The sequence below is a fragment of the Mustela erminea genome, chromosome 7 (assembly GCF_009829155.1).
Source record: "Mustela erminea isolate mMusErm1 chromosome 7, mMusErm1.Pri, whole genome shotgun sequence".
In the NCBI taxonomy this organism is placed as follows: Eukaryota; Metazoa; Chordata; class Mammalia; order Carnivora; family Mustelidae; genus Mustela; species Mustela erminea.
In genome coordinates this window covers 27,144,040-27,171,819 of record NC_045620.1, presented here as the reverse complement: position 1 = coordinate 27,171,819, position 27,780 = coordinate 27,144,040, and the positions used below count along the sequence as shown (strand labels likewise).

The following is a 27,780-nucleotide window of genomic DNA, read 5'->3' as shown; positions in this document are numbered from 1 at the left end:
GGTCACTCGGCTCTGAACCATGCGGGGTCAGCCGAGACAGCGGGGAGTGGAGGTTCCCTTCCAAGATGGTCAGCTTCTTCACTCATGTCTTCAGCCTTGATGGACCTGGTCTTTCTCTCTCTCTCTCTATCTCTGACTCCCTCTCACGCTGTCTCATCCGAGAGGACACCTCTCTATAGCTAGCTAGACTTCCTCCCAGCATGGCAGTCTCGGGGTGCCTGGATTTCCTTCATGGCAGCTGGCTTCCCTCCAAGTGATCGTTCCAAGAAAGAGGAAGTAGAAGCTGCTAGTCTTTTTTTTTTTTTTTTTTTTTTAATATGGAACACTTCACAAATTTGCATGTCATCCTTGCACAAGGGCCATGCTAATCTTCTCTGGATCGTTCCTATTTTAGCATATGTGCTGCTGAAGTGAGCACAGAAACTGCTAGTCTTTTGAGATCTGGGCCTCGAAGCTGTCACAGCATCACTTCTGCCATAGTACTGGTCACGGAGCAGCCCAGAGGCAGAAAGTCTGTGCATAGAACTCACCTGTTGCTGGGAAGATGATCAGAGACTCAGTGGTCATCTTTTATACATTCCCATGTATATTTAATGTGACAGCTTGCTCTCCAGATGGCTGCTTCTGTCCCCACTTCCGCAGCACTACCTCCATGTCCCCACCCACACTTGGCTCCATCCAGCCTGTTCAGCTCCCTCTTTGCACAGCAAGAAGCATCCCTGTATCTGGGTCATCTCACACATGCGTAAATGTAACTGTAGGATACAGCCCCAGATGCAGATTTGCTAGGTGAACGGCTATGTGCACTTGCAGCTTTGACAGACACTGCCCAGCTTCAATCACCTCGAAGCTCCATCTCTCTGTGATGGGTGGGGAGTCTGAGCACCCCTCCCCACTCTACCCACCCCACAGCAGAACAAGTCACTGTCCCCCCTTAACACCTGAGTCAGAGACTGTCCCTCCTCTGCTCAGAAGCCTCCGATGATCTCCCGCATGACTCAGAGTAAAACATTTTTTTTTTTTAAAGATTTGTTTATTTGACAGACAGAAATCACAAGTAGGCAGAGAGGCAGGCACAGAGAGAGGGGGAGGCAGGCTCCCTGCTGAGCGGAGAATCCGATTCGGGGCTCGATCCCGGGACCCTGGGATCATGACCTGAGCTGAAAGCAGAGGCTTTAACCCACTGAGCCACCCAGGCGCCCCAGAGTAAAACATTCCTAAGAAGGCTCTGAAGCCCTGTGTGTCTGTCACTGGGACCTCTCTCACCTATTCCTCCTGTCTTCCCCTTCTCTGTCCCACCTGGGGCTCCTGGCACGAGTTTGAACCTGCCACGCGCATGCTCCCACCTCAATGTCCCTCCACCTAAAAAGCTCTCTCCCTCTGTGTCCCCAGGGCTCATCCTCCCTCCGTCTGTGCCTCCAAGCAAACCACCTCTCCCCACTCAGGGTCTTCCCCCTACTCTGTTTGGCTTTCTTCCGAACACTCCTTCCCCAACATGCGATCGATCAAGCTGTATCTTCGTGTATTGTCCATCTCTTCTCCAGACCACAAGCTCGGGGCAGAAGGATCTGGTTGGATTTGCTCACGGCAAATCCTCCACACCAGCTTTCATTTAGGCTCTACAAATATATCTTGAATATTTGTGGAATTCCGTCACTGTGCTAGGTTGCAAACCACACCCCAAGCCATATCCAGACCTCAGTAACATAAATGAAACCAAACACACTGCCAGATTCCTCTCCTTCAAGTTCACGGTTCTCCTGCTCGAGAGCCTTCAAAGCTAAGTGTTTCCCCAGCTTCCTGAAAAGAAGTTCATGCATGAGATTTCCCCAATGTTAAGTTTTTCCCCTTATCCATTAGTCTAACCTTATTGGCAGGGACTCCATACAACAACAACAACAACAAAAACACAAAAAAACAAAAACCACAAAACCAACAACAACAACAAAAAAAAACCACTAAGAGGAAAACGGAGGTCTCTCACAGTGAGTTCATGTTCACGGGATGAGGCTTCTACTGGTGTAATGAAACCAATCCAGCTCTGGGACAATAAACATGACAACTGATAACTTGAACCAAGTTCTTTCCCCTGGCTAAGCCTCAGTTTACCTATTGGTGGAACAAAGATAGTTACATTCTTCCATATGATACGCAAGCTACTTGCTAAATGCCAGGCACACGACCAGGCCCTGGACACATTTTAATTCACACAACCCTCATGGCAACTATAAGAGGCTGGAGCTATTATTATTCTCCTTTCTCAGAAAAGGAAACTGAGGCACAGAGCAATTAGCATGTCTTAGTTTCCATAGCCTGGAAATGGTGGGGCCCGGATTTGAACTCCCAACACACCCACTCTGAGGCTGGCTTCAAAGCAAGCTAGTTACTCTTGTGGCATATTTTAGGGAAGAAGTGTGCTCATGGGTATAGATTGCTGAGGGCAATGAGAGGAGGTGACCTTGTCCATGGGAAAGAGTCTCTAGGACCAAATGCACACAAAAGACAGAGGGCTAAAGTTGTGCTGTGTGGAGTCCATGGTCATGGTTACCTCTGGGCTGTAAACTGAGGCTCCTGGGCTCCCAGATGACTTCTCAAGAAGATTTTATTCTCTACCATTATTAGAATAATTACCATTAATAAAAACAAACAACTGTTGCGTGTTTACTGCATGCTAAGAATTTCATTTGCATTTTGAATCTCTCAACAATCCTAGGACGTTAGTGACTCACATTCACCCCATTTTGCAGGCAATGAGACTGAGCTAGGATTTGTTTCTTGTGTCTTTACCTCCTAATGGGTCCATGGAACACCTCCATTTCCCAAGGACTTTCATTCATTATCTCATTCAACTTCATGGTCATGTCTTGAAATCCATCCTCCTAGCATTCCCATTTTGCTGACAAGAAAACTGAGGTGCAATGTGCTGCTCAGGGTCACACACAGTTCTTTGCCACAAATCTGCCCTGCCTTACCTCCCCCAGCAGCATCCAGGATGTCACAGATGGAAGGGGCCCGATTTATAACACAGGAAGGAGCAAGTCAAGGCCTCTGGGGCAGTGGGCAGTGTTCTCAGGCGGTTGCCCAGAGATCCTGTTTACTGGATCTTGTGTGCCGGAGGCATACAAGACCCAGGAGGAAAGCCCGAGGAGACGCCCCATGTTTGTATCTTCAAAGCCTTGCCCCCTTGCTCTCCCATTCTCAGGGTTCCCTGGGAGGAGGGTGGGGGTTGGTGGTGAGCAAGCTGTCACTTCCATGGAATGTCTTCCAGCCCTGGTGCACTGGCTCAACCCAGCCTCTCCACTCCTGCTTTTTCCTGACCCCCATCTGCCTCCCCACCTGGACATCCCCACATTTGGGCTCCTGTAGCTCATTCATTCAGCAAAGCATCATTGAATGTCAGGTGCTATTTTAGGCACTTGGGGTTACATTTGAGAATAAACAGTGATCCCTGCCCTGCAGTGTTGCTACTCTGCAGCAGGGAAGGGACAATAAATAATATATACACTAAGTAAAGTATACAGGGTGTTAGACAGTAATAAGGGCCATGGCAAAATAAAAAATAAAGCAAGGCAACTGGTTTGAGAGTGAGGAGGAGGGCTCATGCGGTTAAACAGGGCACTGAGAAGGTGATATCCAAGCAGGAACTGGAACAAGATGAGGCAATGAACCAGGCAATACCAAGAGGAAGAGTGTTCCATCCACAGCAAGTGCAAGGGTCCTGAGGCAGAGTGTCTGGTGTATGAAGAGTAGCAAGGAGACCAGTGTGGCTGGAGAGGCATCAGTAAGAGGAGAGGGCGGGAGAGAGGACAGAGGGGTGATGGGGTGGCTGGGAGGGCAGGTCCTATGTGGGTCATCATAAGGATCTGGCTTTTACTCAGAGTGAACTGGGAGCCAAGGGAAGGTTTGGTCCAGAAGAAGGACATTGTCTGATCTGTGCATTGCAAGACTTTTCTAACTGCTGGGTCAAAGGACACGCTGTGGAGGAACCAGGAGATTGAGATGTGAGGAGATGGAGACATCAAGGAGCCCTGTGAGGAGACCGCTGCAATAATCCTGGGAAGAAATGAAGGTGGTCTGCCCTGGGTGTAGTAGTGTTCCAGTTAGTGTGGCTGTGTAACAAACTACCTCAAAACTCAACAACTTAATGCAACAACCATTTTACGATGCTCATGACTTCAGACCAAGTGTGGTGGGGATGGCTGGTCTCTACTCAGGGCTCAGGGTCAGGGTTTACTCAGGCTCAGGGTCCTGAGCCTCCGTTGGAAGATTCCAAGGTTAGATGTGAATCAATAGCCACGAACGGGAATCCTCTGGAGACTGCTGGACTAGAATCACCTGGGACCTGTCGGGGTGGCCTGGGCTTCCTCACAGGATGGTGGTCTCAGAGTGCTTGGACTTCTTTCACAGGATCTCAGGGCTCCAAGAACAGGTGTTCCGGGGGACAAGGTGAAACTTTACCACCTGTAACGACCCAGCACCGGAAGTCATGCAGAATCACTTCCACCAACCTCCCGTGATAAACACGGTCCCAAGTCCACCCAGACTCAAGTGGAAGGCACGTGGACCCTGCCTCTCAGTGGGGCCACATTCCAAAACTGTTCCCAGCACCTAGGATCTTCAAGGCAAATACAAAGTTTCCTTTGTTGGCTGATGCAGGAGGCACAGGGAAGGATTAGAAGTGGTTCTGGTCACCTGGGGCTCACAGCCCACTAACCAAAACAGTCCCTTCCAGGCATGTACAGCCAGAGAGGAGACCCAGTCAGGCTTGGCTGCTCAGGACAGGCTTCCTGGAGGAAAAATTGCGTGAGCTGAGTCTTAAAGAGTGAGGGATCAACCAAGAGAAACGGGAGAGGGCACCTGAGGACAAGGAGAACTGGGGTCACTCCCGTTGGGAGGCGGAAGGACGAACACTTGAGAGATGGGTTCTGGCACCAGCTGTCTGGGTTTGAAGCCTGCCCTGCTCCTTCAGAGTGAGCAACATTGGGCTAGCCACCTCACCTCTCTGTGCCTCAGTTTACTGTAAAATCGGAGTGGTGATAATGGCTCTGCCTTCCGGGGAGGAAGTGCATGCAAGGGAGCTGCTAGATAGAAAAAAGCCTCAAACTGTCAGTCAGCTCTGACTAGGAAATTACAGATGGTGGTCATCTCATTTCAGCCCCGTGGGCTCTCAGAGGAGGAAACGGGAAAAGACTTGGCCAGCCTCACCAAGTGTAGAAGGAGAAGATCTGAACCGTACCCTACTGACTGACCTGCCATGGCCAGACCCCTCCCTGCCTGGACTCACTCCTTACCTCCCAAGTTCACTTGGGGGGAAGGGATGTCCTTCTTCCTTGAAAGCCTGTGAGGCCTCCAGAGGGGATCTCCTGACCCAGAGGTGGAGTCTTGAAGATGGAGTGGTCTCTGCCACTGATAAGTGCTCCCCCCCCGCCCCCCCGCGCCTCCTGCCTGCTTTCTCCATGTTGCCGTTCAGCAGGAATTCCTCAGTTCAGCATGGAGTTCCGGTAGATTTTATGGGCCAGCCACAGCAGACAAATGGAGAAGAAAAACATCCCTCTGGAGCTCTGCTCAGCTCTCAAAATCTGATTTCCGCTCAGCCGGAAGGAGCCTGAGCTGCTTTAACCCTCTGTGGGAGGGGAGCACGGGGTCTGATTCAAGATCCTCCTAGCTCCTTGCCCTGCCTTGCTACCACACAGGCTCCTTCCTTCCCCATGGCTCCTACTCTGCCCCCCACCAACCCTGCCTAGGGCTCAGCCTCCCCTCTCCCTTTACAGAACTGCCTCAAAGTCCCCAGATCCTAGTTTAGGGTCATCAGCAAAGCGTTTCCACATACTTTGAACACACTCTATGCCAGGTGTCTTGTAAACAGGGGCTCTGGCGCAGTCTGGAGCAGTGTGGGAAAGGACATGTGCGTGGGACTCAGACAGAAATGGGATCCAGCTTCATCTGGTCTAGTTTGTAAAATGTGGGGCAAAGTCCCTTGACCTGGCTGGGGTTGTGTTTCCTCATCTGTAAAATGGGCTTAATAGTGGGATCTGTCTCATAAGGAGTGTGTTGAGGAGTTAATGAGAACAGGCATGTCAAGCGTTCAGCATGGAGCCCTCCATAAGTAATAGCCGATGTTATTGCTATCACTCCCTCCCTCTGCAAACTGGATGGGGTAGGAGTCATCACTCACATTTCACAAATGACAAAAGCAAGGCACTTGGGGTGCCCCCTTTATCTGCTCCATGCCTCTCACTTCCTCTGGTTATTAACCAGGATTGCAAGCCCTGAACGTATTAAATAATACCGTTAACCCTTATTATTCAAAGATTCTGTATTAAGGAATCTGCCTACTCACTGAAATGTATGTGTAATTCACAAACAAATACTCCCAGCGCTTCCATTCTTTCCCTGAGCCTCTGGATACACGTTCCCAGCTGAGGTGGGTCAAGCTGTCGTTCTGTCTTCTTGTGTCCACTCTCATACTTGTAAACGGGGGTCGTTTCTGTGGTCTACTTAGTGCCCCACTTTACACATCCATGGGCTTTTTGTTGGAGATTTTGCTATCTAAAATGTCCCCAGTAATAGTCCTAAAACGCTGACTAGTGTTCGTAAGCTCCAGAAAGCTGTAATGCGCCTTAGGAAGAAAAGACACATGTTAAATAAGCTTTGCTTGGGCATGAGTTACCTGGTATCCAGGATTCACGGTTAATGAATCAACAGCATATATTAAATAAGGTGTCCTTCAACAGAAATACACATAAACCTGGGGAAGTATTGATCAGTTGATGAAAATATGATGACCTGAGGTTCAAAGGATCCTCACCCTGTATTTCTCCCTTAGGAGCTGTCATTCCGTTAACTGCTAATTCAGTCTTTGCGGTGACTTTACAGAATATAATTACGGCAGATAATCAAAAATCAACTGTACTTTCAGGCTTTGTGTATTTTCAGATGTGAAGATATTTGGAAGGCGCTGCGGTGAGCTACAGTTACAACTAGTATTGCTGTGGGACAATTTACCCTACAGCTTGGTGTCTTAAAACAACCATTTTCTTATGCTTACGGATTCTGTAATTCAGGATTCGTCATAATGGGCACAGCAGGAAAGGCCTGTCTCTGCTTCCTGAAGTGCACTGCACTTCAACTGGGAAGACCCACCAGCTGGGGCTGGGGTCCTATGAAAGCATCTTTCCTCACATATCTCTCCCCTGGGCTGGGAGGACGGGAAGAAGAGTACAAGCCATCAGAGGCAACTTTGTGTAGCCCTCCATGTGCCCTGGGCTTCCTCATGGCATGGTGGTCTCAGGGCATTTGAACTTGTCACATGGCAACTCTGAGCGCCAAGCAAAAGTGGGTTCCAGTGCATCATCTTGTATGACCCAGCTTCAGAAGTCCCAGGTCACTTCGAAAGTCACTTCTGCCAAGTTCAACAGTCACAAGTTCGAAGCAGTCACAAGCCTGCCCAGACTCAAGGAGAGAGGACGTAGACCCCAGCTCCTGATGGGAAGATTGGAGGTCGTGTTTTTAAGCCACTATAGCTATTAATACAGACTTCAGAAAATTAGAGACTCGGGTCCAATTCTTTTTTTTTTTTTTTAAATTTATTTGACAGAGAGAGAGAGAGAGATCACAAGTAGGCAGAGAGGCAGGCAGAGAGAGAGGAGGAAGCAGGCTCCCTGCCGAGCAGAGAGCCCGATGCGGGGCTCGATCCCAGGACCCTGAGATCATGACCCGGGCTGAAGGCAGAGGCTTAACCCACTGAGCCACCCAGGCGCCCCTCGGGTCCAATTCTTGAGCCTGCTGCTCCCCTAGCTGGGCCATCTTGGGGCAAGTTTCTTAATTCCTCGGAGCCCTTATATCCCTTCCTGTTAACATGCTGCCAGTTACAGCCCCCTGCTTGTAGGATGGTGAGGATGAAATGAAACAAGGGGTCTGGAGCACTTTGTTCAGTGCCTGGCACACAGTGCACTATAGATGGTAGTGTTACGGACATTATTCCTTATGAGATCTGGGTGTGTTGATTATGTATTTGGCTGCATGTAACAAAACAAAAACCAATATATAGGGGCTTCACCAAATAAGAGTGTTTTTTAAATTATTATTTTTCAAGAAGTTAGGGACTAGTGTAGCTTCTCAAAGGAATCATCAAGGACTCAGCCATTCTGCCATCTTTAGCATGTGACTATTGTCCTCATGGCACCAAGCTGGCTGCTCTACCTCCAGGAATCGCATCTCCATTCCAGGCAGGAAGAGACTGAAGGTAACCGGCCAACCTTCTCAGGACACTCTGTAATTTCATGTAAGGAAAAAGACCTTTCCCTAGGAACTTTTGTCTTTATCTCATTGGCCAGAATGAGCCACATGGCTGTCCCAGCTGCATGGAAGGCGAAGAAGGGGAATATTTACAGCTAGACCCACTGCTTTCCTGGACAAATGAGGGTTCTGCTGAGGGATGGAGGGAGGGGTTGGATATCGTATAAGCATATAGCAGTGTTTGCATGTCAACCTAGGAAAGCAACCTGCAAATGCACCTGCTGTGCAAGCATCACCACTGACCACTGAGGATGGACCAAAACACATCTTCATCATGGGGTCTCTATGTAAGGTAGACAAGACCCCCTCGGCTTGATCCAGGAAGGCTTTCCAGCCTGCTCTAGGTTTCTGATCTTGTTCTTTTCTGAAATCCTATTGTCTGGGCTGAGCAACCAAACCTGGAATGGAGGTAATATGATCTACCAGTGTCACTCTCCAACTTGTCCCTCCCCCACTATCTCGCTTGCAGAGGGGAGGAGAATTGCCAAGGGCACAGTCAGCTACTGCTTTAGGATGCAGCCCCTGCCCCCAACACCTGGCCTTAAGGATCTTCAACAGCCCTCCTTGAACTTTCAAAAGACTCCTTAAATGCTGGTTTCTTTTAGCATCATCTTGCTCTTTGACATGTCTTGGTGACTGTCACCTGGCACAGGTGTGAGGGCCAACCTCAGCCTGTAGGGACCTGGGAAAGCTAAATTATTCAGCACTTCCTTCAATCTCATGGTCTTTAAGCATCTGCCTAACATTTCTTTGGAGGGATGGAACTGAAGGAGGGCACCCATGATGCATCAGCTTCCCTTCGATTATTGAACAACTCATTCTGGCCCCAAACCTGCATCCCCTACTCAACAAAATCAGAGTAGCTCAGCTAGCAGGTCCTTTCTCCCTAGAACAGAGTTTTGGGAGCATTTGGGATTAAACTACCCTGAAGTGCAGCTCTTCCCTCCTCATTCTCACCACAAGCAGCTTATCAAAAAATTCCTGTCCACTCCTTAGCTGTGTGACCTTAGGCAAGTTCCTTAACGTCTCTGTTCCTTAGTTTACTCCACTGTAAAATGGGAATATTCATAATACTTGGTGCATGGGACTGTTCTGAGGGTTAAATGAGAAAATGGGGCACCTGGGTGGCTCGTTTGTTCAGTGTCTGACTCTTGATTTTGGCTCAGGTCGTGATCTCAGAGTTATGAGATCGAGCTCTGTGTTAGGCTCTGCACTGGGTGTGGAGTCTGCTTGCGGTTCTCTCTCTCCCTCTTCCTCTTCCCCCACTCCTTAAAAAAAATGGAGAGAGAAAATATACCCAAGTACTTAGAAGAGTGTACCTGGCATATAGCAATCCAACAAAAAAAATAATAATTATTATTATGTTTCAATTTTCACTACACTTCCCTTTACAGAAATGGCAGGAAACACATTTTTTCTCCCCAACATGTTACATTTCCAATAACATTTTAGTGTCCCTTAGAGAGTAGTGTTCTGGGAAAATGCCTGGAGGTCCCCCTCTTAACTCCACTCTGCCTGGTAACCAGTGCCCCCTACTCACTCCCCCCTCACTCCTAGGAGACATGCTCTCAAGAAAGAGGAGGATACCCACTCACACTGCAGTGGATATCACTGATAACAGCCTGATAACAGGCGGAGAGGCGTCTGCCAAACTATATTCTCTATTAGGCATCTGGCTTGGGGTGGGGGTGGGAGGTTGGGTAGGAGGGTCTATGGTCAAATGAGACTAGAAAATGAAGATTAGAATGCAGACTGATAAGCTGATTCACTGCAGGATTTCTCAGAGCCTTTAACATGTAAAAGTGCTACAACTCTCTAGAAGGGGGATGCCAAATGCAGCTCCCCAGACTTTTAAATCATGGAATTCTGGGCACCTTCCAGAACAATAGCTCCCAGGAATTCTCTCTTGAAAATGATGGCCTGGAGGGTCCTTGAGGGACTGAGTTCTGGTAGTGGAATTGAAGAAACCAGCCAGAGGAACCCCATGACTGAGGTCAATGGAACTTTCTCATTAGCCTGAACAGAACAACAGAACAAAACCTATTTAAGGGCAGTCTAAATGTTTAACACACTCATGCAACAGATATTTCTGGATGCTTGTTACATGCCAGGTACTGACCTGGATCTTGGGGTCAATTGCTATCACACCAAATTCTGCATCCCTCACTTAGCGACCGTGTAACCTTGGGAAAACACTTGTAAAGATGAACTAATGATAACAGTTAGCACTTACACACCACACACTGTGTGCCAGGATGGCTCCCCTTTCCTCACAGCCACCCTCCGCAGACAGACTCTAGGGGGATCCTTGTTTTACAGATGAGGAAACTGAGGCACAGAGAAACTCAGTCAAATGTTCAGGGTCATACAGCTTTGGAAAGCAGCAGAGGTAAACCCAGGCAGTCAGGCTCCCTGTCTGCAGACTCAACCGCATGACGGCAGACATTCCTGGTTGTTTTCTGGTATCCAGTCTTCCACTCTTTTCCCCTAATAGAAACCCAGTATTCAGTGGCCGTGTGGCCACCTGCAGTGAAGACTACATTTCCCAGCCTCCTCTTCAGTAGCGTAAGGGCCCATAACAAGGCCTGATCAAGGGAACAAAAGTAGAAGTGTGATTATAACTCCCTGACAAGTGTCCTTAAAGGGTGAAGCATGCCCTTTCTTCTTCCTCTTCTTTCTCCTTTTTGCCAACAGAACCCCCCCTGCAGCCATTTTGGTCTGAGACAACTTAGAGGGTAGAGGCCACATACGATGGAACAAAAAGATAGACAGAGCCTGGGTCCCTGACACCACCTGCTTTAGTTGTCTAAGGTGACACAACAAAAGACACTAAACTTAGGGGCTTACGACATCAATCATTATTCATTATCTTTATCTATCTTTGCCTTTCTTTATTATCTTTGCTCTTCCTAACAGTTTCTTTGGGTCGGGAATTCAGGACCCACACCCAAGGAGGCTCACCCACAGGGCTGGCCAGCTGGTGCTGCCTTCAAGCTGGGGGACCTCTCCACAGGATAACCAGTATATCCTCATCACGGGGTGGCTGCTGTCCCCAGAGTGGGTGATTCAAGAGATTGAGGCAGAAGCTCAATGCTTTTATCAGCTACTATCTCTTCTGCCAGGTTCTTTTGGTCACACAAGCCAGAAGTGATTCGTTGGGGGAAGGGTCTGCACAAGGGTGCAAATACCGAGAGACAAGGGTCATGGTGGGCCCTCTTCGAGCCCAGATACCACAGCACAGAGTGCAGGATCTGCAAACACTTTGAATGTGACAGAGAAATATATTTTCATCTCGCCTGACTGAACTTGAGATGGCAAGTAATAGGTCGATGAGTTCTTGACCCAAACAAGGCCCTCAATAAATACTTTCATGAGTCTCCTTCTCCAAGCAGATTAATGTGTGGGACTTTGTCCTTCTGCTGTGTCCCTTATCTATGCCCAAGATATATATATATATTATACAAGATAGAGACAGATGGTACTCTATACCATCTAGGTACAAAGTAGGGGTGGGAGGTTGGGCACCAGCCTTTTCATGTCTTCATTCACTCAACAAGTATTCCTCATTGCCCACAGTGTGCCAAGCTCTGGCCTAGGATACTAGGCTCCACCCCATGCCCTGGAAAACTCACAGTCTAGTGGAGGAGGCAAGCATAATGAGAGGGAAAAAAACCATTTCTCTGTCATCATAGAGAAATGCAGATTAAAACAGGAAATCAGATCATTTCAAGTGCCAGGGATGACATGAGGCTGAGGGTGCTTCAAGCCCACTGGGCATGTGGACTGGAGCAGCCATCCCAGAGCACAGTCAGACAGAGCTTATGCTAAGTGTGCACATTATCTCTGCCCCCAAAATCCTGTCCTTGGGTGTCTATCCCAGAGAAACACACACAGGAGTCTGTGAGAGTCATGCACCAGAGGTCCATCACAGCTGTGCTTAGAGATGCACAAGTCAGAGGCGACCATAGGACCCATCACTAAAGGCAATGGAAAAGGAGGCCTGGTAGGTGCATATACACTATACATACTAAGCAGCGGTTAGAAGGAGTGCACTTGAGTTAGAGTCAGCCCACAGAGCACAGTGTCAAGTAAACAAACCAACCTACCAAACAGATCTATAGAAACTACCATTTGTGTTCATTAATAACCCACTCACATGAATCAGCCCCACATATTTATGAGGACATAGGCATATTCAAAGACACACATCGCCAATATTTAGTGGACCCAGAGGAGCCAACACAATATTGAAGGAAAAGAACAAAGCTGGAGACTGAGTCTATCCAACTTCAAGACTTACGAGAAAACTACAGTTATCAACACAGCATTGTAATGGCAGCATAATCGACAAAAAGATCAACTGAACAGAATGGAGAGCCCAGAAATAGACCCTCATAATTATAGCCAATTGACCTTGGACAAGGATCAAAGGCAATATGATGAAGTAAAGATAGTCCCTTCAACAAATGTTGTTGGAACAACTGGACTCTGGGCATCCATTAGCAAAAACATGAATCTAGACACAGACCTTACACTTTTCACAAAATTTAACTCAAAATGGATCACAGACCTAAATGTAAAACACAAGACTATAAAATACCTAGAAGACTGCATAGGAGAAAACCTAGATGACCTTGTATGTGGTAAAGACTTTTAGATCCAACCCCAAAGACAAGATCCATCAAAGAAAGAACGGGAAAGTTCTTTGAAGCTGGACTTCATTAAAATCAAAAGCTTCTTCTCTATGGAATACATTGTCAAGAGAATGACAAGACATGCCCCAGACTGGAAGAAAATATTTGCAAAAGACACATCCAATTAAGGACTGTTATCCAACATATTCAAAGAACTCTTAAAATTCAACAATAAGAAAGCAAATCATACAATCCAACAATCATGCTCCAAAGGAGTGGAAAATTTATGTTTGCACAAAAACCTGCACACAATGTTTACAGCAGCCTTATTCATAATAGCCAAACTTTGGAAGCAGCCAAGATTTCTTCAGTAGGTGGATGGCCAAATAAGTGTGATACATCCAGACAATGGAATATTATTCAATGCTTAAAAAATGCATCTTCAAGCCACAAAAAGACATGGAGGAAACTTAAATGCATATTTCTAAGAGAAAGAAGTCAATCTGACATGGCTATGTACTGTATGATCCCAACTATATGACATTCTAGAAATGGCAAAACTATAGAGATGATTAAAAGATCAGCAGTGGCAGGCATGCAATGTAGATGAACAGGCAGGGTATAGAGGAATTTTAGGACAATGAAAGTGGTCAGTATGAGACCATAATGATGGTAAGATAATGATGTCATTATAAACATTTGCCCAAACCCACAGACTGTACAACAGCAGGAGCGAATCCCAAAGTCACCTATGGTCTCTAGATGATAATGATAGGTCAATGTAGGTTCATTAATTGTCACAGATGCACCACTCTGGCAAGTGGCACTGATAATGGGGAGGTTATTTGCGGCAGGGCAAAGGGAAGAGGGGAAAGCTCTGTGCCTTCTCAATTCTGTTGTAAACCTAATACTGCTCTTTAAAAAAAAAAAAAAAAATGAAGTCTTTAAAAAAATATATTAGAGTGGGTGCCCTGTGTGGGGAAGGAAAGGAGAGTGAGGAATCAGGGACAAAGGGAGAGAAGTCAGAATACAGTGTGATCAACAAGCCAGATTGCACCAAGGCAGGAGAGCAGCAAAGCGGGCTTCACCATGAAGCTGCACTTAGGGGTGTCTGGTGCCTCAGTCAGTTAAGAGGCTACCCGGGATTCTGATCCTGGGGTCCTGGGATCCAGGTACACATTGGGATCCCTGATGATTGGGGAAACTGCTTCTCCCTCTCCTCTGCCTGCCTCTCTGCCTACTTGTACTTTCTATCTCTCTGTCAAATAAATAAATAAAATCTTAAAAAAAAAAGACTCTCCTTCTCTTACCAGACAGACTCCTTCTCACACCTCCCACACCTCTGGGCTGCCAGAGAGGCCCTGTGGCTGGGGAAGAGTATGACCAACCTGAGATCCCCCTGGCCCACAGTGCAACCTCATTCAAGAAAGTCACTCCTTTCTCTTAGGACCTTGGGGGTCTTCATCTGTAAATTGGGAATAATAACGATGCCTACCTTGGAAGGTTGTGATAGAGAGGAGATGAGATGAGCAAAATACTGTGCCCTTGCCCCATGACGCTTATGTTCCAGTGGAGGGAGGCAGCTAATTATGTAGTACATTCACTGCTGTATGCCCCAGACCCAGAACTGTGCCTGGCACATAGTAGGTGCTCAATTAATATTTGCAGATGAAGGAAGAGAAGCAGTAACAGGTGCATGGAAAGAAGGAAAGCAAGATGAAGTGGAGAGGGAGAGCTGTGGGGGTGCTAGCAGGGATGAGGGGGTAGGGGCCGTGGTGGGGGAAGGCCTCCCTGAGGAGGTGAGATTTAAGGGAAGACAGGAAGAAAGTGAGGGAGTAAGCTAGGGGGTATCCAGGTGGGTGCACAGCAGATGTGGTCTCCACAGGCAGTGAGGAAGCAGTGTGGCTGGAGCAGAGACAGAGGACAGGGGATGGAAGGAATTGAGCCCCTTGTGTGGGTGAGCTAAGAATGTGGCAAGGAGCCCCATGCCCACTCCCAGGGATGGGACTGGGAACAGAGTCAAAGCTGCTCAGTCTTTGCTGGCCACGGCTCTCTCCTCCACCTGCACCCAGCCTCTAAGAGATTCAGCACAAACGCCTCTCATGTGTTGAGTTCTCGATAGGTGCCAGGCCATGGCTTAACCGGCATGCACTCTTGGAACCATCACTAGCCCTAGGGAGGGGTGCTATTATTATCCCCAGTTTTCAGATCAGGAAACCGAACTCCACGAGGCAGCTACCCCTGGGCTGGACCGGGGCTCTAGGAGGCAGGCTTATGGCTCCCATCACATTGTCCTGGAGTTCTTTGTTTACAGCTCGCTTTCTGAAGGCCTAACTCAGTCTCATTCATGGTTTTATTTTACTCCCAGGGTCCCCAGAGTCAAAGCCTGCCTGAGGAGCGAGTGAATGAATGAGCCTAGCAAGTAAGCCCTCCCCGGCTTCCGGGCCCAGTTCATGCCCTGTTTGGCTTCTCCAACCTGGAGCTGGAAAGAGGAGGGGGCCGGACAGAGGAATTTCAAGCTGCCTGAGGACTGAGAGCAGAAGAGAGGGGGAGAAGGGGGAGAAAGCGAAAGTGAAGGGAGCCCGGAGCCCCTGTGAGGAGGCGCCGACAGGGAAGGAAATCTCCCGGTAATAACTCATCGGCTCAGGAAGCAGCAGCCTGGCCTGGGGCTGCGTGTGGGACTAGCCCTGTGGGGAGGGGGCCTGTGCAGGCTCCTTCTCCTCTTCCCCAAAGCCCAGCCTGGCTGGGGTCACGGTCAGATGAGGAGGGGTGGGGGAGCCAGGTGTGGGAAAAGAAATTCCCACAGACCCTGGGGCTTGAAGACATCAGGGGTTGCTCTCCCGACAGCCAAGGGAAACCCTCTAGCTCCCTTCCCCCATTCTGCCCTGGCTAGGAGAAGCCAGGAAAGGAGTGTGGCAGAACTGGGAGTCATCTTCAAAAAACCTGAGGCCCAGAAAGGAAAACAAGCCAAAAACCCATCTAGAAACCCTTTGCCTTCACTCCCTGTGCCCTCTCTACCACATAGATGCATTCAGGTTGAAGAGAGTTATTTTCAAATCCTAAGGGTACAGGTTGGACCATTCCCCAGGATGGAGCTGGGAAGGGGGCATAGCGTGGAGACCCCAGCCGCCATCAACAGCTCAGTAATTCTTCCCAGGGCCCCCAAGAAGGAGAACATGTCAGACTCAACAATCTAAGGTTTCCCTAAGGAAGGAAAAAAGGAAGGAAGGCAACAAGGAAAGACAGTCACACCTCTCTCTCTCTCTCTCTTTCTCTCTCTCTCTTTCTCTCTCTCTCTCGGTGCCATTCCGAGGAAAGAGAGGGGCATGGATTTGGAGCCAGAGTGGGATTGTGGAGATTACAGGAAAGTAATCTGTGTTTTATTGGTGGTGAGGGTTAGTAGGCCATGGGAGATGGTGAAGTCAAACAGGCTGTGGCTAAAGCCTCCACTCACCTCTTGTAAGACTGATGGCTAGAGCTCTCTGATCTGTAAATCGGGGATACTCCCCCACAACGTCAACAAGGAGTAGTAAAGATCAGTATAGCCCTCAGCATGGTGGCCAGCACACAGTAAGGCCTCAACCAAAATGTCGATTTCCATGAGGGCAAAGAGTTTGTCACCTTTCTATTCGCAGACCTAAAACCATTCCTGACAACGCAGGGACCCAAGAAATACTTGTTGGATGAATAAATGAATGAATGAAGTACTGGTTTGTTGTGCTGTTCTTGTCCCCCACCCCCACCCCCGCTTTTTTTTTTAAGTTTGCCGTTGAGGATGTGACACTGTGTAATCCTTATTTGGAAAGATTAGTGTTTCTCTTAAGTGCTCTCCATGGACACCATCCTAATGCAGATTCCTGGGTTTGGTCCCGTTCCAAACCTGCTGAATCAGAACGGGAGGAACACGGGAATCTGTCATGCCAACAGCCCCCTTCCCCAGCTCTTACACACAAGAAAGCTGCAAAACCACAGTATCAGAACGTGGGGGCGGGAAAACCCCGAGCTGGTTTCTCTGCAACCCTCTTACCGAACGAGGAAACAAGCCTTGAGAGTCTCTCTGCGGGTCTAGACCGAAGATAAAGAGTCCAGACCTGGACACACCCCATCCCAGCCACCCAGACCCCCCCCCCCCCAAACTCCCCAGACACTTGCCCGGCTCGCTTGCGCTGCCTGGAGCCTTCAAGGCTGGCGGCTTAGCTCCCGGGCTGCTTTCAACCTGGGGAACGGGGGCGGAGGGCGCTTCGCCATTGGCCGGAGCGCGAAGGGCGCCTCCCCATTGGCCAGGGCGGCGGCCTCCGCCCCCGCCGGGGCGGCCTCGTGATTGGCCCCTCCCCAGCTATAAGGCGGCGGCCGGCGGGGCCGTGGGAGCGCGCGAGAGCGCACGGCGGGGCGCGGCAGACGCTGAGACGCGGCGCACGGAGAGACGCGGCCCCGCGCCGATGGCGTTCGCGCTGCTGCGCCCCGTCGGCGCGCACGTGCTGTACCCGGACGTGCGGCTGCTAAGCGAGGACGAGGAGAACCGCAGCGAGAGCGACGCGTCCGACCAGTCGTTTGGCTGCTGCGAGGGCCTGGAGGCGGCGCGGCGCGGCCCGGGCCCCGGGGGCGGGCGGCGGGCGAGCGGCGGCGGCGGCGGCGGCGCGGGTCCTGTGGTGGTGGTGCGACAGCGGCAGGCGGCCAACGCGCGGGAGCGGGACCGCACACAGAGCGTGAACACGGCCTTCACAGCGCTGCGCACGCTCATCCCCACCGAGCCGGTGGACCGCAAGCTGTCCAAGATCGAGACGCTACGCCTGGCGTCCAGCTACATCGCGCACCTGGCCAACGTGCTGCTGCTGGGCGACGCTGCCGACGACGGGCAGCCGTGCTTCCGTGCGGCCGGCAGTGCCAAGAGCGCGGTCCCCGCCGCCCCCGACGGCGGCCGCCAGCCGCGCTCCATCTGCACCTTCTGCCTCAGCAACCAGCGCAAAGGGGTGAGTGCGCGGAGCCCCAGGACTGTAGCCGCGGGTTGGGGGTTAGCGGGGGACGGGGCCTCCTAGGGAAGCAGAAGAGGAGCGGAGACCCCAACGAAGAGAGGGGGAAGAGACAGGAAGTTTGTCGGGGGCTGCGGCGCTCCAAGCCCAGGGTTTGATGTGGAACAGAAACACTCGCTCAAAGTCCCCCAAACAGAAGTGTTGCGGGAAAGCCCAGAAAACGGAGATGGCTCCTTGAAGGACACCCCTTTAACTGAAGGTGTGCTGGGGAAAGAGCGTGAGAAGTAGTTAGAAAGGCCATCATTTTATTAAGCGCTTCCCAGGTGCGAGCTGCATTCCTCCTCCTCTTTGACCCTCACGAGAACTCCCAGGCAGGTAGTTATTCTGCCCATTTTATCACAGATGAGGATCTGAGGCTCAGGGGGAAGTGATCGCATGCCCGCATTTGCTCACCTGGGAAGCCACAACGCAGGTTTTGTTGCTTGCTGGTCCACGTTTGCCATGAACTTCCCCCACCAGTAAAATAATTGTCCGCCATCCTAAGACTTGACCCAAAGGCAGGAGACTGAGAAGAGGAAACACGTACCTCCAACTAAAAATCTGAGATGGCCAGCTAATGAGCAGTAGGAGTGAAGAAGGGGGTCTTCACAAAAGGGATAGAGAGTGGGGGCGAGGTCACTGTTGAGTCAGCTGGATGGAGCTGGAGCTGAGCTCCTGTGGTGTGTCCCCCCCCCCCCCCCACATAAGGATGAGACCCAGCCTGGTAGGGTCCGAGGGGGCTGAGTAACTGCAGAGGTTGAAAGGGAACTCTCCTGGTTGGAAGCCGTTTCTCCTCCTGCTTAGGCCCCAAGGAGTCTGCTTCATCCCCTACCTTTCCCTCTCTTGTCCTAGCCTTCTCCTACAGTAGGGAAGCTGGTCTGCGTGAAAGCTTTGGATTCCAGCAGCTAGCATTTACATATGGAGGTAGTGAGACTGGGGGATCCCCTGACTGAACCACAGCCTTTTGGAAAGTGAAAGGGCACGGAGGATTAGAGTCAGTCTCTGAGTCCCCCACTCTTTGGTTCTTATAGCCGCTCTAGGCCCCCTGCTTCACTCTGTCCCGGGGAAGCCCATGTGTCCTGGCCCCAGACTGTCTTCTTCTGACTCATCAGACTCCCAGCCTGGCCTCTCACCCCCATGGCTGCTTCAGATTCCCTGACTCAGTCGTCTCAGGCTCTGCCTGACTTGTACCCTGCCAACTCCCAGCTGTGGGCCCCGGCTGGTGTTCCAGGTGGTGTGGGAAAGCCAGGTGGGCCTTCATGTACCTGGCCTGGGATGCAGAGGGCTGGCCGGGCCCTTGGTGATAACCCTCGGACTGCCCTACACCTGTTCCTTCAGTTCAGCCAACTTTATCTACCCAATAGCTGTCTCTTGTTGGCTCTGAGAACATTCCCAGAGAAGCAGGTCGTGGGGCCCCACCCACAGTCATGAATTCCCAGGGCCAGGGTTAGGGAATGGGGATGAAGACAGGGAGGCCACAGTCTCCTGGTGGGAAGGCAGAGCACCAAGAGACTGTGGGAGCCCAGAGGAAGCTCCCAGCTAGGGGCTGAATTCCTGACACATGCTGGGGAACAGGCAGACAGATGAATGGATAGGGAAAAGTGTTCTAGGAGCAGGGTACCCCAAGAGTTGGCGTCAGAAAACATGATATAGAGAAGGAAGGGGAAAGATGTTGAAGGTGGCAGAGCACAGAGGGGAGGCAGTCGTGATGGGCACTGATTTCCTGGGCTAAGCACTCATCACCCATTCTGGTTAAAACCCCTTAGTGGCAGAGGTGCTCTGGTGGCCCCCACCTGCTTAGAGACGCTGTCCATGATGGAGTGAGGGTTTGAACTCAAGCCTGCCTGATTGGGAAGTGGGAAAGGTTATTGGGGAGGGAGGGCAGGGGGCTGGCGAGTTATAACCGCAGGCCTGCGGGAGAAGTCACATCTGCTATGCACCCACACTTGCAGCGGGGCAGGGTGGGGGGCCTTCTCTGCTGGGTTCAGCCTGTCCTGTGGATCATAGGGATTTATTCGCCTGGGTCTGGCTGTTTCCCTGCGATCTGTCTACAGGACCAAGAACCTAGCCAAATTTGGCTGCAGAAGCCATGCTTTCCCCCACAGGCTCCTCTGGGAATAGGCAAGAGGGGCGATCCTGGCCAGCTCTGGCCCCTCGAAGGCTCAACTGAAAGAAAATGGACTCTCATGGAGCCACTGCAGGGTCCCCCTTCTGAGCTCAGGGGGCCAGAGAGCTCCAAGGCCCAGATTCTGCTGCTTAACTCTGAGCCACCCCCTCCCTCCCACATGGCTAGTCTGAGGACGGGGTCACAAGGGACCACCAGGCTCTCTGTAGGATCTTTCTGTCTAAGGAGGGGTCAAGTGTGGTTCTTTAGAAATAGCAAGTGGGAGACGGAGGGAGGGTTCTTGTCTCTACTGTTTCCCTCTTTGTCACCCGGAGTTGGGGGTGGGTAGGATCATCTTGGAAAGCACCCCCGCCGCCCAGCTGGCATACAGTTCAGGCACAGAGAGGGGCACAGAGGGTGGGAGGGAGGCAAGGAGGTACCCTCACTGGCTGATGCCGATAATGATACTTGTGAATATCTACTTGAACGCTTTATCTGTGTGTCTGACGCGGTACTAAGGGCTTTAACTAGCTGAATGCGTATGATCGTCACCATGACTTTGCTTTACACATGGGGAGACAGGCTCAGTGCGGTGAAGTCATCTGCCCGAGTCCGATGGGTAGTCCATGGCAGAGCAGGGATCGAAGCCTTGATCCATTTCACTCAAGCCCGACTCAGCTTCCCAGAGCCCTGGGCACTGACTTTCTCGGGGACGGAGAAGTGGGGTCCTGGTCAGGGTCCCTTCTAAGTGCTTTTGGCTGTCTGCAAGCCTCTTTCACAGCTGCGTCTGTGACAGCCTGCACCCTGGGATGGCAGCAGAATCATTTCGACCCCATTTTGTAGATGAGGACACAATCTCAGGGAGGCCAACGCTCCCAGCATTAGCATGAGACTAGGGTCTCCTGATGACTGCCAGACTTGGCTGAGAGATGGCTCCCCCTGTCCCTGAGGTCGTGAAAGAGTGGGAGGCGGATTTTTTAATCCCCCAACACTACACCCCCTCCCCCCCACGCCTGTCCCCCCTTCTCAGCCACTCCTGCCAGATTTGTCTGAGAAGCCTAAGCCCCGGGCTCTGCTGGGACTGTGGCCTCAGCCCTCAAAATAGCCCTGCCTGTGAATGAACACGTTGTCCCTGGGCCCAGAGAGCCTCGAGGGAGGCTGGGCTCACATCTGGATGGATCTGCCCCAACCTGGGCCCAGGACGGAGGGGGCAGGGGCCAGAGCTCCCAGATGGTTGGCTATTTCTCTAGATGGCTAAGAAGGAGGCCTGTCCCCCCATCTCCTAGCCAGGCTCGGTGGGGTGAGCATTGACGGTGGGATTTCAGACACCAGCCGGTCCTGGAGGCAGAACTGCAGGACAACTCGGATTTCTAGCCCAACTTTTTTTTAACCAACTGGCTGGGTGCCTCTGGGCTTGGCCTTAAGCGGCTGGAGGCCTCAACAGAGGGGTGCTCTAATGCCTGGGACCTCGCTGACTTACAGAGAGGACGATAGCCCCACATCAGACCTCAGACCACCAGATAGGGATGGTCCCTGCGGGCTGAGGGACAGGTGGCTTCAGGGGTGCCACCATGAGCTCATCTCCCAGTGAGCAGCACGGATTCAAGGGGCAGTAGTTGGCACCCACTCATGTTGGGCTCAGGGCTACAACCAGGATTATGGAGTGAGGACGCTTTCCCTACTCCTCCCTCAGCTCCCAGCCTGGGGGGAACAAAAAGAAACTCTGTCTTCCCCTTCCAAGTTTCTCCCACTCCCGGAAGTGCTGGGTAATGGCAGGAATAGAGAAACCTTCCCAGGGAGACAGGACCAGGGTGCGTGTTCCTGGCAGAGAGAAGGCCCTGAATGAAGGCAGGGAGGCTAGAAATCCACAGTCTACTTTGGAAGGTTGATGCGTAAGCCACTGGGCATACAATCAGGCAGTTAGGAGGACCACTGTGGAGTTCATTTGTTTTACCATTTAATATCATTTTAAATGTATTGGGTTTTTTAAAAAAAAAAAAGCAACAAATTACATAAAATGAAATTACAAGAAACAAAAAGGGTAAAAAAAGTACATAGCGTTAAAAAGAAAGAACGAAAGAGAGAAAACCTCCTTCCCACCCCCATCATGCCTTGTCCCCCATGAAATCCCTGTCCTCTGAGGAAACCTGTTAGCGATTTCCCATGTGCCCTTCTCTCCAGACGTGTCAGCACACAGAACATTCACTCAGTTCTTGCCTTTGTCCTTAAATGCAGTTGTCTCTCCATCATTCCCTATCAGTCACAAAGACTCCCTTTGGCGTTCTGCTGTGGAGAACTTCATTGTGCGGCCGTGATTTATTTATCAAGTCCCCTGTTGCTGGACACACAGGTTAGTTCCAGTGTTCACGGTGACCTGACCGAACTTTCTCTTTCCTCTTGCAGGGCGGCCGTCGTGACCTGGGGGGCAGCTGCTTGAAGGTGAGGGGGGTGACCCCCCTCCGAGTGCCACGGAGATGAGCCTAGACCCCTGTGGCATTTGTTCCAAGCAGGACCCTGGAGAAGAAGGCCAGAGGCCAGCCACTGGTTAAACAGGGGAGAAGACCCCAGGAGCCCAACGCAAACCTCTTTCGTGTTGGGACCAGGGGACAATGGTCTGGGCCCATGACCCTGTGGGCAGGCTCCCTGGGACATCTCCACTGCACCCCAGAGAGCTATGAGGACCCAGCCAGCCAGCCCCAGCCCTGGCCGGTCAGAGACAAGGCTGAACTTTTGGAAAAACAAAGACTGTTGGTGACAGAGGATGTGTGCATATCTGTGAATGAGTGTGGGGATGTGTGTGTGTGTGTGTGTGTGTGTATGTGTGTGTAAGAGAGAGAGAGAATTGGTGGGTTTAAAATAAAAAAGTATTTTTAAATAAAAGATGTTCCCAGCTGAAGAATGGTGATGGGGGGTTGGGTGAAGACTAGGGACATCAGAGGTCAGAGGCGGCCCCTCTCCTAGACTTGGCAGAGGCCCAGATGTCACAGGTGCTGCCCTCTGCCCTGAAGGGGGTGGGGCTGCGGGACGGGAATGGGGGGGTAGGGGGGGAGGCAGGAGGACCGTCTCCAGAAGTCAAGATAACCAGACTTCACAGTCTTCTTGAACAGCCCTTAGCTGTCTGTGGCGGTTGGTCAAGAAATCTTAATCTGATTTATTTTTGAGTAAGGAATCTATTGATCCGCACGGTACAGACTTCAAGAGGTACGAGAGGAAATACAGGGAAGCTTCCCTTCTTTGTGCCCTCCAGCCACCAGCTCTCCCTTCAGGCAGCCTTAGCCACCATGTTTTGTGATTGGTCCCATTCCCAGATCTTGTCCCATTCCCTATGAATAGCCAAGCAAGGACAGAAATATATGTATATGTTAACTTTCTCCCACTCTTTACACAAACAATAGTGTGTTGTCCGTGCTTTCTGCACCTTGCACTGCTCTCCCTGACCTAGGTCGGCTGTCATCCCAAGTCAGCACGCAAAGGTAAAGGATGGCCTCGTCTGTTTAGTAACTGTGTGTTCCGCCTGATGAATGTTCTATACTGTAACCTCTCCCTTATCCGTGTTTTTGCAGATGGGGCTGTGTAGGCACGCAGCTCCCACACATGCAAGTGAATGCACTAATGGGATGTTCTTACCCCTGTTTTAGCTGAGATGATTTGGAGGAGCAGTGTGACCCCCCAAAGCATATGGCAGGATGATGAGGTGAGGTCTGTCCACCCCTAAAGCCTTCCCCGGCCCTGGAGATGCCCCACTGGAGTGCCAGCCCCCCAGGGCCCCGATGCTTCTCTAGCAGACCTGCAAGGTGAGGGCTGGTGTTTCCCCATCTTGCAGATTCAGTCACGATGGTGATGGGGACAGCTGGGCGGTACAGCCAAGTGCCTTTGGCTCTCTGGCTGGAACAGTCCCTTCGAGGCCAGAATCAGAGAGGCTCAGGAGGCTGGAGGGAAGGAAAGGTGGCCAAGCCGGGCAGCCACCCTTGCCTCTGGGTACACTCATGCCTATTTGAAAAATGAATTTAACAAACACTTTTAATTAGTGTTTACTGACAGACACCTGGCCAGAGTCCATGCTTGTATCCACTCTGCTCTGCGTTTGACCTTTTGACTGAGCCCGAGATGGGGCTGCCCGTTTCGCAGACTAACAGATACTGAGCACGGTCTCCATGCCAGACCCCACAGTGGAGAGCCAGACCCACCCCTATCTGCCTCACAGACGAAAACCGAGGCCCCGGGAGAACAAGGGGGTCAGTCCAGGTTGGAGTGGCCATGAAACCACCACATTTAACCTCTTTGGTGAGAAGTAGAGGAAGGAGGGCCCCAAGGGGCTGAGGTCCAGCCCGGGACATCTTTCCACGCACCCTCTACCCCATGTGTTCCAGGGACATGGGGCTTGCCTATCCTGTCCCAGTGTAGTCATGCTTCCCCCTGGGGGAGCTAATTAGGAAAGCACATTGTGCTCCCTGTGTCTGCCCAGGGCCAGGCAGCCCCTGGCAAAGCCATAGGAAAGGACTGTGACTTGTCAATGGCAGGAAACCCGGGAGCGGGGACAGAGCAGATACTTGGGTGCTGGGGGCTGGAGGCCCACTTCTGCCACCAGATTTGCCGGGTGACCCCAGAGAAATCGCACGACCTCCGTCCCAGGCCTCCCCAGGCCAGTCCGTCACCAGCAAGAATAGCTGGGACAAAAAAAAAAAAAAAGAATAGCTGGGACAGAATGATAAGCATTTGTTTTGCCTTGTTAAATAGTTTTTTAATAGACCATTTCTGCATGGGGTAAGTAATCCCATACCTCCCTCTGGCTCCTCCCCAAAGGCAGTGGCTGGAAGTCCTTTCCTGTGTGTCCTTCCAAAAGTGCTCTCTCCTGATCTCTGGTTCTGAAAAAGCAGCCATCGGTTTCTCTGCTTCTGTTTTCACTGTAAAACATTTCAGCGCTGCAAGACCCTAGAAATAGCACCCATCCCAAAGATCACCGTAGTTAGCGCTGTCATTCTGCAGAGTTTTTGTAAAACGGGCACCGAAACAAGCATGTACAGCGTACTTGGTTACAGCTTTCCCCTGAAGTACAACTCACATGCAAGAAAGTGCACCTGCCAGTAAGTGTGCAGCTCAGTGAGTTTTCACAAGCTGCTCACACTCGTGTACCCCGTGTGCAGACCAGGAAGTGGCTGTGAGAGCATCCAGGAGCCTCTCTTGCACTTCTGTTCACACCAGGTTCTTCCCATTGTATTTCCTGTGAAATGGATACACTTACAGAGCCCGCGGCTAAGAGATACCAAAGAGAATAAAGCAGCCACACGTCTCCCTCCTGCCCAGCCACTGAGTTCCTGTTCTGGGAGACAATTACTCTTCATCAGGGTCTCGGGGATTCCTGCAGGAACAGGCTTTGCCTCTATAGGCAAGCCACACAGACATTGTTTTCCCACACGAGCGGCGGCCTTGCACACACACTGTTTCGCACCAAAAAAGAAAGCCCCTTCAGACTTGGTCATGGCTGCACAGTTCGCCATCTCATGCACTTTGCTGCTTACAGGCACCCCTGAGCCTCGGTCCAGCCAGGCCACCTGAGACCCTAAAGGGGAGGCTTAGATTTCTGGTTGCAATCTCTTCCCAAAACTTCTTAGACACTAGGAACACCGACGTGAAAATGGTCTCCGAGGCCCCCATTTCACAATGAAGAGACTGAGTCAGTCCAGAAGAAGCAGCCTCCCTCGGGTCTCCCAGTGAGTCCCTGGCCCTCCTGGGTCCCTAGGAACCCGGGTAGCCCCCATGACCCACAGGGCTCTCTTCCCAAATTTCATAACCACAGGTGGAAGACCTCAGAGGTTGCCCGTGGCAATGAGGGATGCCAAAGCCCAGAGAAGAACACCAGTGGGCCACCGTTGTGCAATTTCGGGATCTGAGCAGGACTGAGAAGGCAGCACCCCTTCCTCCAGGCAGGGCTCCTCTACTGCCTAAACTCCACTCACTGGTCCTCCATTTTATTGGCCCTCCATTTTATGAGGCTCCTGTTAGATTAAAAAACACCAAAAAACAAAATTCCAAAAATGTGTGATAGATTTAGCAGGTTAACTCTTAAGCATCCACACACGGTCACAAATACAAAGCATTATCATGAGAATATCAAATAGAGGATTTACAGGGGCACTGGGTGAAGCGTCTGCCTTTGGCTCAGGTCATGGTCCCCAGATCCTAGGATCAGTCCCACATCAGGCTCCCAGCTCAGTGGGGAGTCTGCTTCTCCCTCTGCCTCTCCCCCTGCTCATACCCTCTCTTTCTTGCTCTCTCAAATAAGACCTTTTAAAAAATATATAAATTGAAGATTTACAAAACTTTCAATTTACAAGACATACAGATTAAGTTAAATGTCTGCATTTCCTTCTGCCATGTGTTTTACCTCATGTGGATATGGTTTCCAGAGTTGAGACCCGGAAAACAAAATGGAGGACGTGACCCTGAACTGGGTCCGCAAACTCCGGGTACGGCAGGGGAGAGGGGGATATGCTAGAGAAGACAGATGACAAAGTCAGAATAAGAACAATAGATTGGATAAAAGTACTGGAGCAACATTCCATTTTTCGAATTTGCTAACAGTATGGTTATGTAAGAGGATATCCTTGTGCTTAAGAAATAACGCCCCTGGGTATCACGGAGGGGTAGAGGAGCCCTACGCTGGAAAAACACATGTGGGCAAGAGAAGGATCCTGCTGATGTGACAAACGGCTCAAACTTTGGGAATCCAGGTAAAGGGCATATTGGAGTTCTCTGCATCACTTTTTACTTCTCTGGATGTTTGGAAACGATTGCAGAATGAAAAGTTAGAACAAAGTCGAGACTTTGGCTCGTGAGGATGTAAGGCCTGCCAGATGGTCTCCTGGCCCCCTCTGACTCGCCCTCACTTCAGCTGCTCCAACTGAAGATAGAGAAAACCCTGGTGGACTCAGGCGTCCCTGTCCATGACTCCCAGGCCCCCACGCCCTTTGGGAGGCTAGGGTGGTCCCAGTCCCCGAGCCTCCTGCCACCATGATTTATGTCCCTGTGAGCCTCAGCAGCTGTGTGCACGGGTCCCGCCCGGCAGCCTGCTGGGGGTGGGGGGGGCAGCATTTGCTTCTCAGCGTATCTAATCCAGAACAGACTTGGAGACCCCACGGGCCTGGGATCAGGCTCCCAGGGGGCCAGGGTCAGAGGGCAGGCCAGCAGGGCCTGGAAACTGGGGAGGTGTTGAGGGTGAACAGGCTGGAAAGCAGGAGCCCTGGCCTGGGTTGGCTTGTTGGCTGCTGCTCCTGTGTGTGACCTGAGCTGGGTATCTTCCCCTCTCTGGGTGTTGGTTTTCCTCATCTCAGCAGTCTGCTCACGGTGGACCAGGGGGCTTCATAGATGGGGCAGACTGGCCTTGTAGGAGGGAAGGCTAATAGAATTTAAGAGTTGTTGTTTCTTAATGCCCAGAGCCTCTAAGCTTGGAAAAATGCCTCACTTTTTGCAAATCCGCTATGTGTCAATCCTTGGTCCATGCACTTTCCATAAGTTAATCCATCTAGCCTACTCGACAAGTCTGTACCATTATTGCCCCATTTTAAAATAAATATTGTGTTTATTTATTTGTCTGAGAGAGAGAGCGAGCACATAAGCAGGAGGAGAGGCAGGTAGCGGGAGAAGCAGGCTCCCCACTGAGCAGGGAGTCTGACCCGGGACTTGACCTCAGTACCCCGGGATCATGACCTGAGCTAAAGGCAGATGCTAACCAACT

The 27,780-nt window shown here is 51.0% G+C and overlaps 1 protein-coding gene and 1 non-coding gene across 2 annotated transcripts; one reads left to right on the top strand and one right to left on the bottom strand.

The window, feature by feature from the left end:
- Positions 1–311: 311 nt before the first annotated feature.
- On the bottom strand, positions 312–418 carry LOC116596630. The gene has a single exon (XR_004288218.1). It is a non-coding gene; the product is annotated as a U6 spliceosomal RNA (small nuclear RNA).
- A 16,891-nt stretch (positions 419–17,309) lies between these two features.
- On the top strand, positions 17,310–22,890 carry TCF15 (transcription factor 15). Its single transcript, XM_032351126.1, has 2 exons — positions 17,310–17,902; positions 22,449–22,890. The coding sequence occupies exons 1-2, from the start codon at positions 17,372–17,374 to the stop codon at positions 22,521–22,523; spliced, it is 606 nt and encodes a 201-aa protein (XP_032207017.1). The 5' UTR covers positions 17,310–17,371; the 3' UTR covers positions 22,524–22,890.
- Positions 22,891–27,780: the final 4,890 nt, after the last annotated feature.

Bases quoted from the DNA above. Each gene is read 5' to 3' on its own strand.
- TCF15 (XM_032351126.1), top strand. From the start codon at position 17,372: ATGGCGTTCGCGCTGCTGCGCCCCGTCGGCGCGCACGTGCTGTACCCG. The intron at 17,903-22,448 runs GTGAGTGCGCGG...TTCCTCTTGCAG, and splicing joins TCAGCAACCAGCGCAAAGGG to GGCGGCCGTCGTGACCTGGG.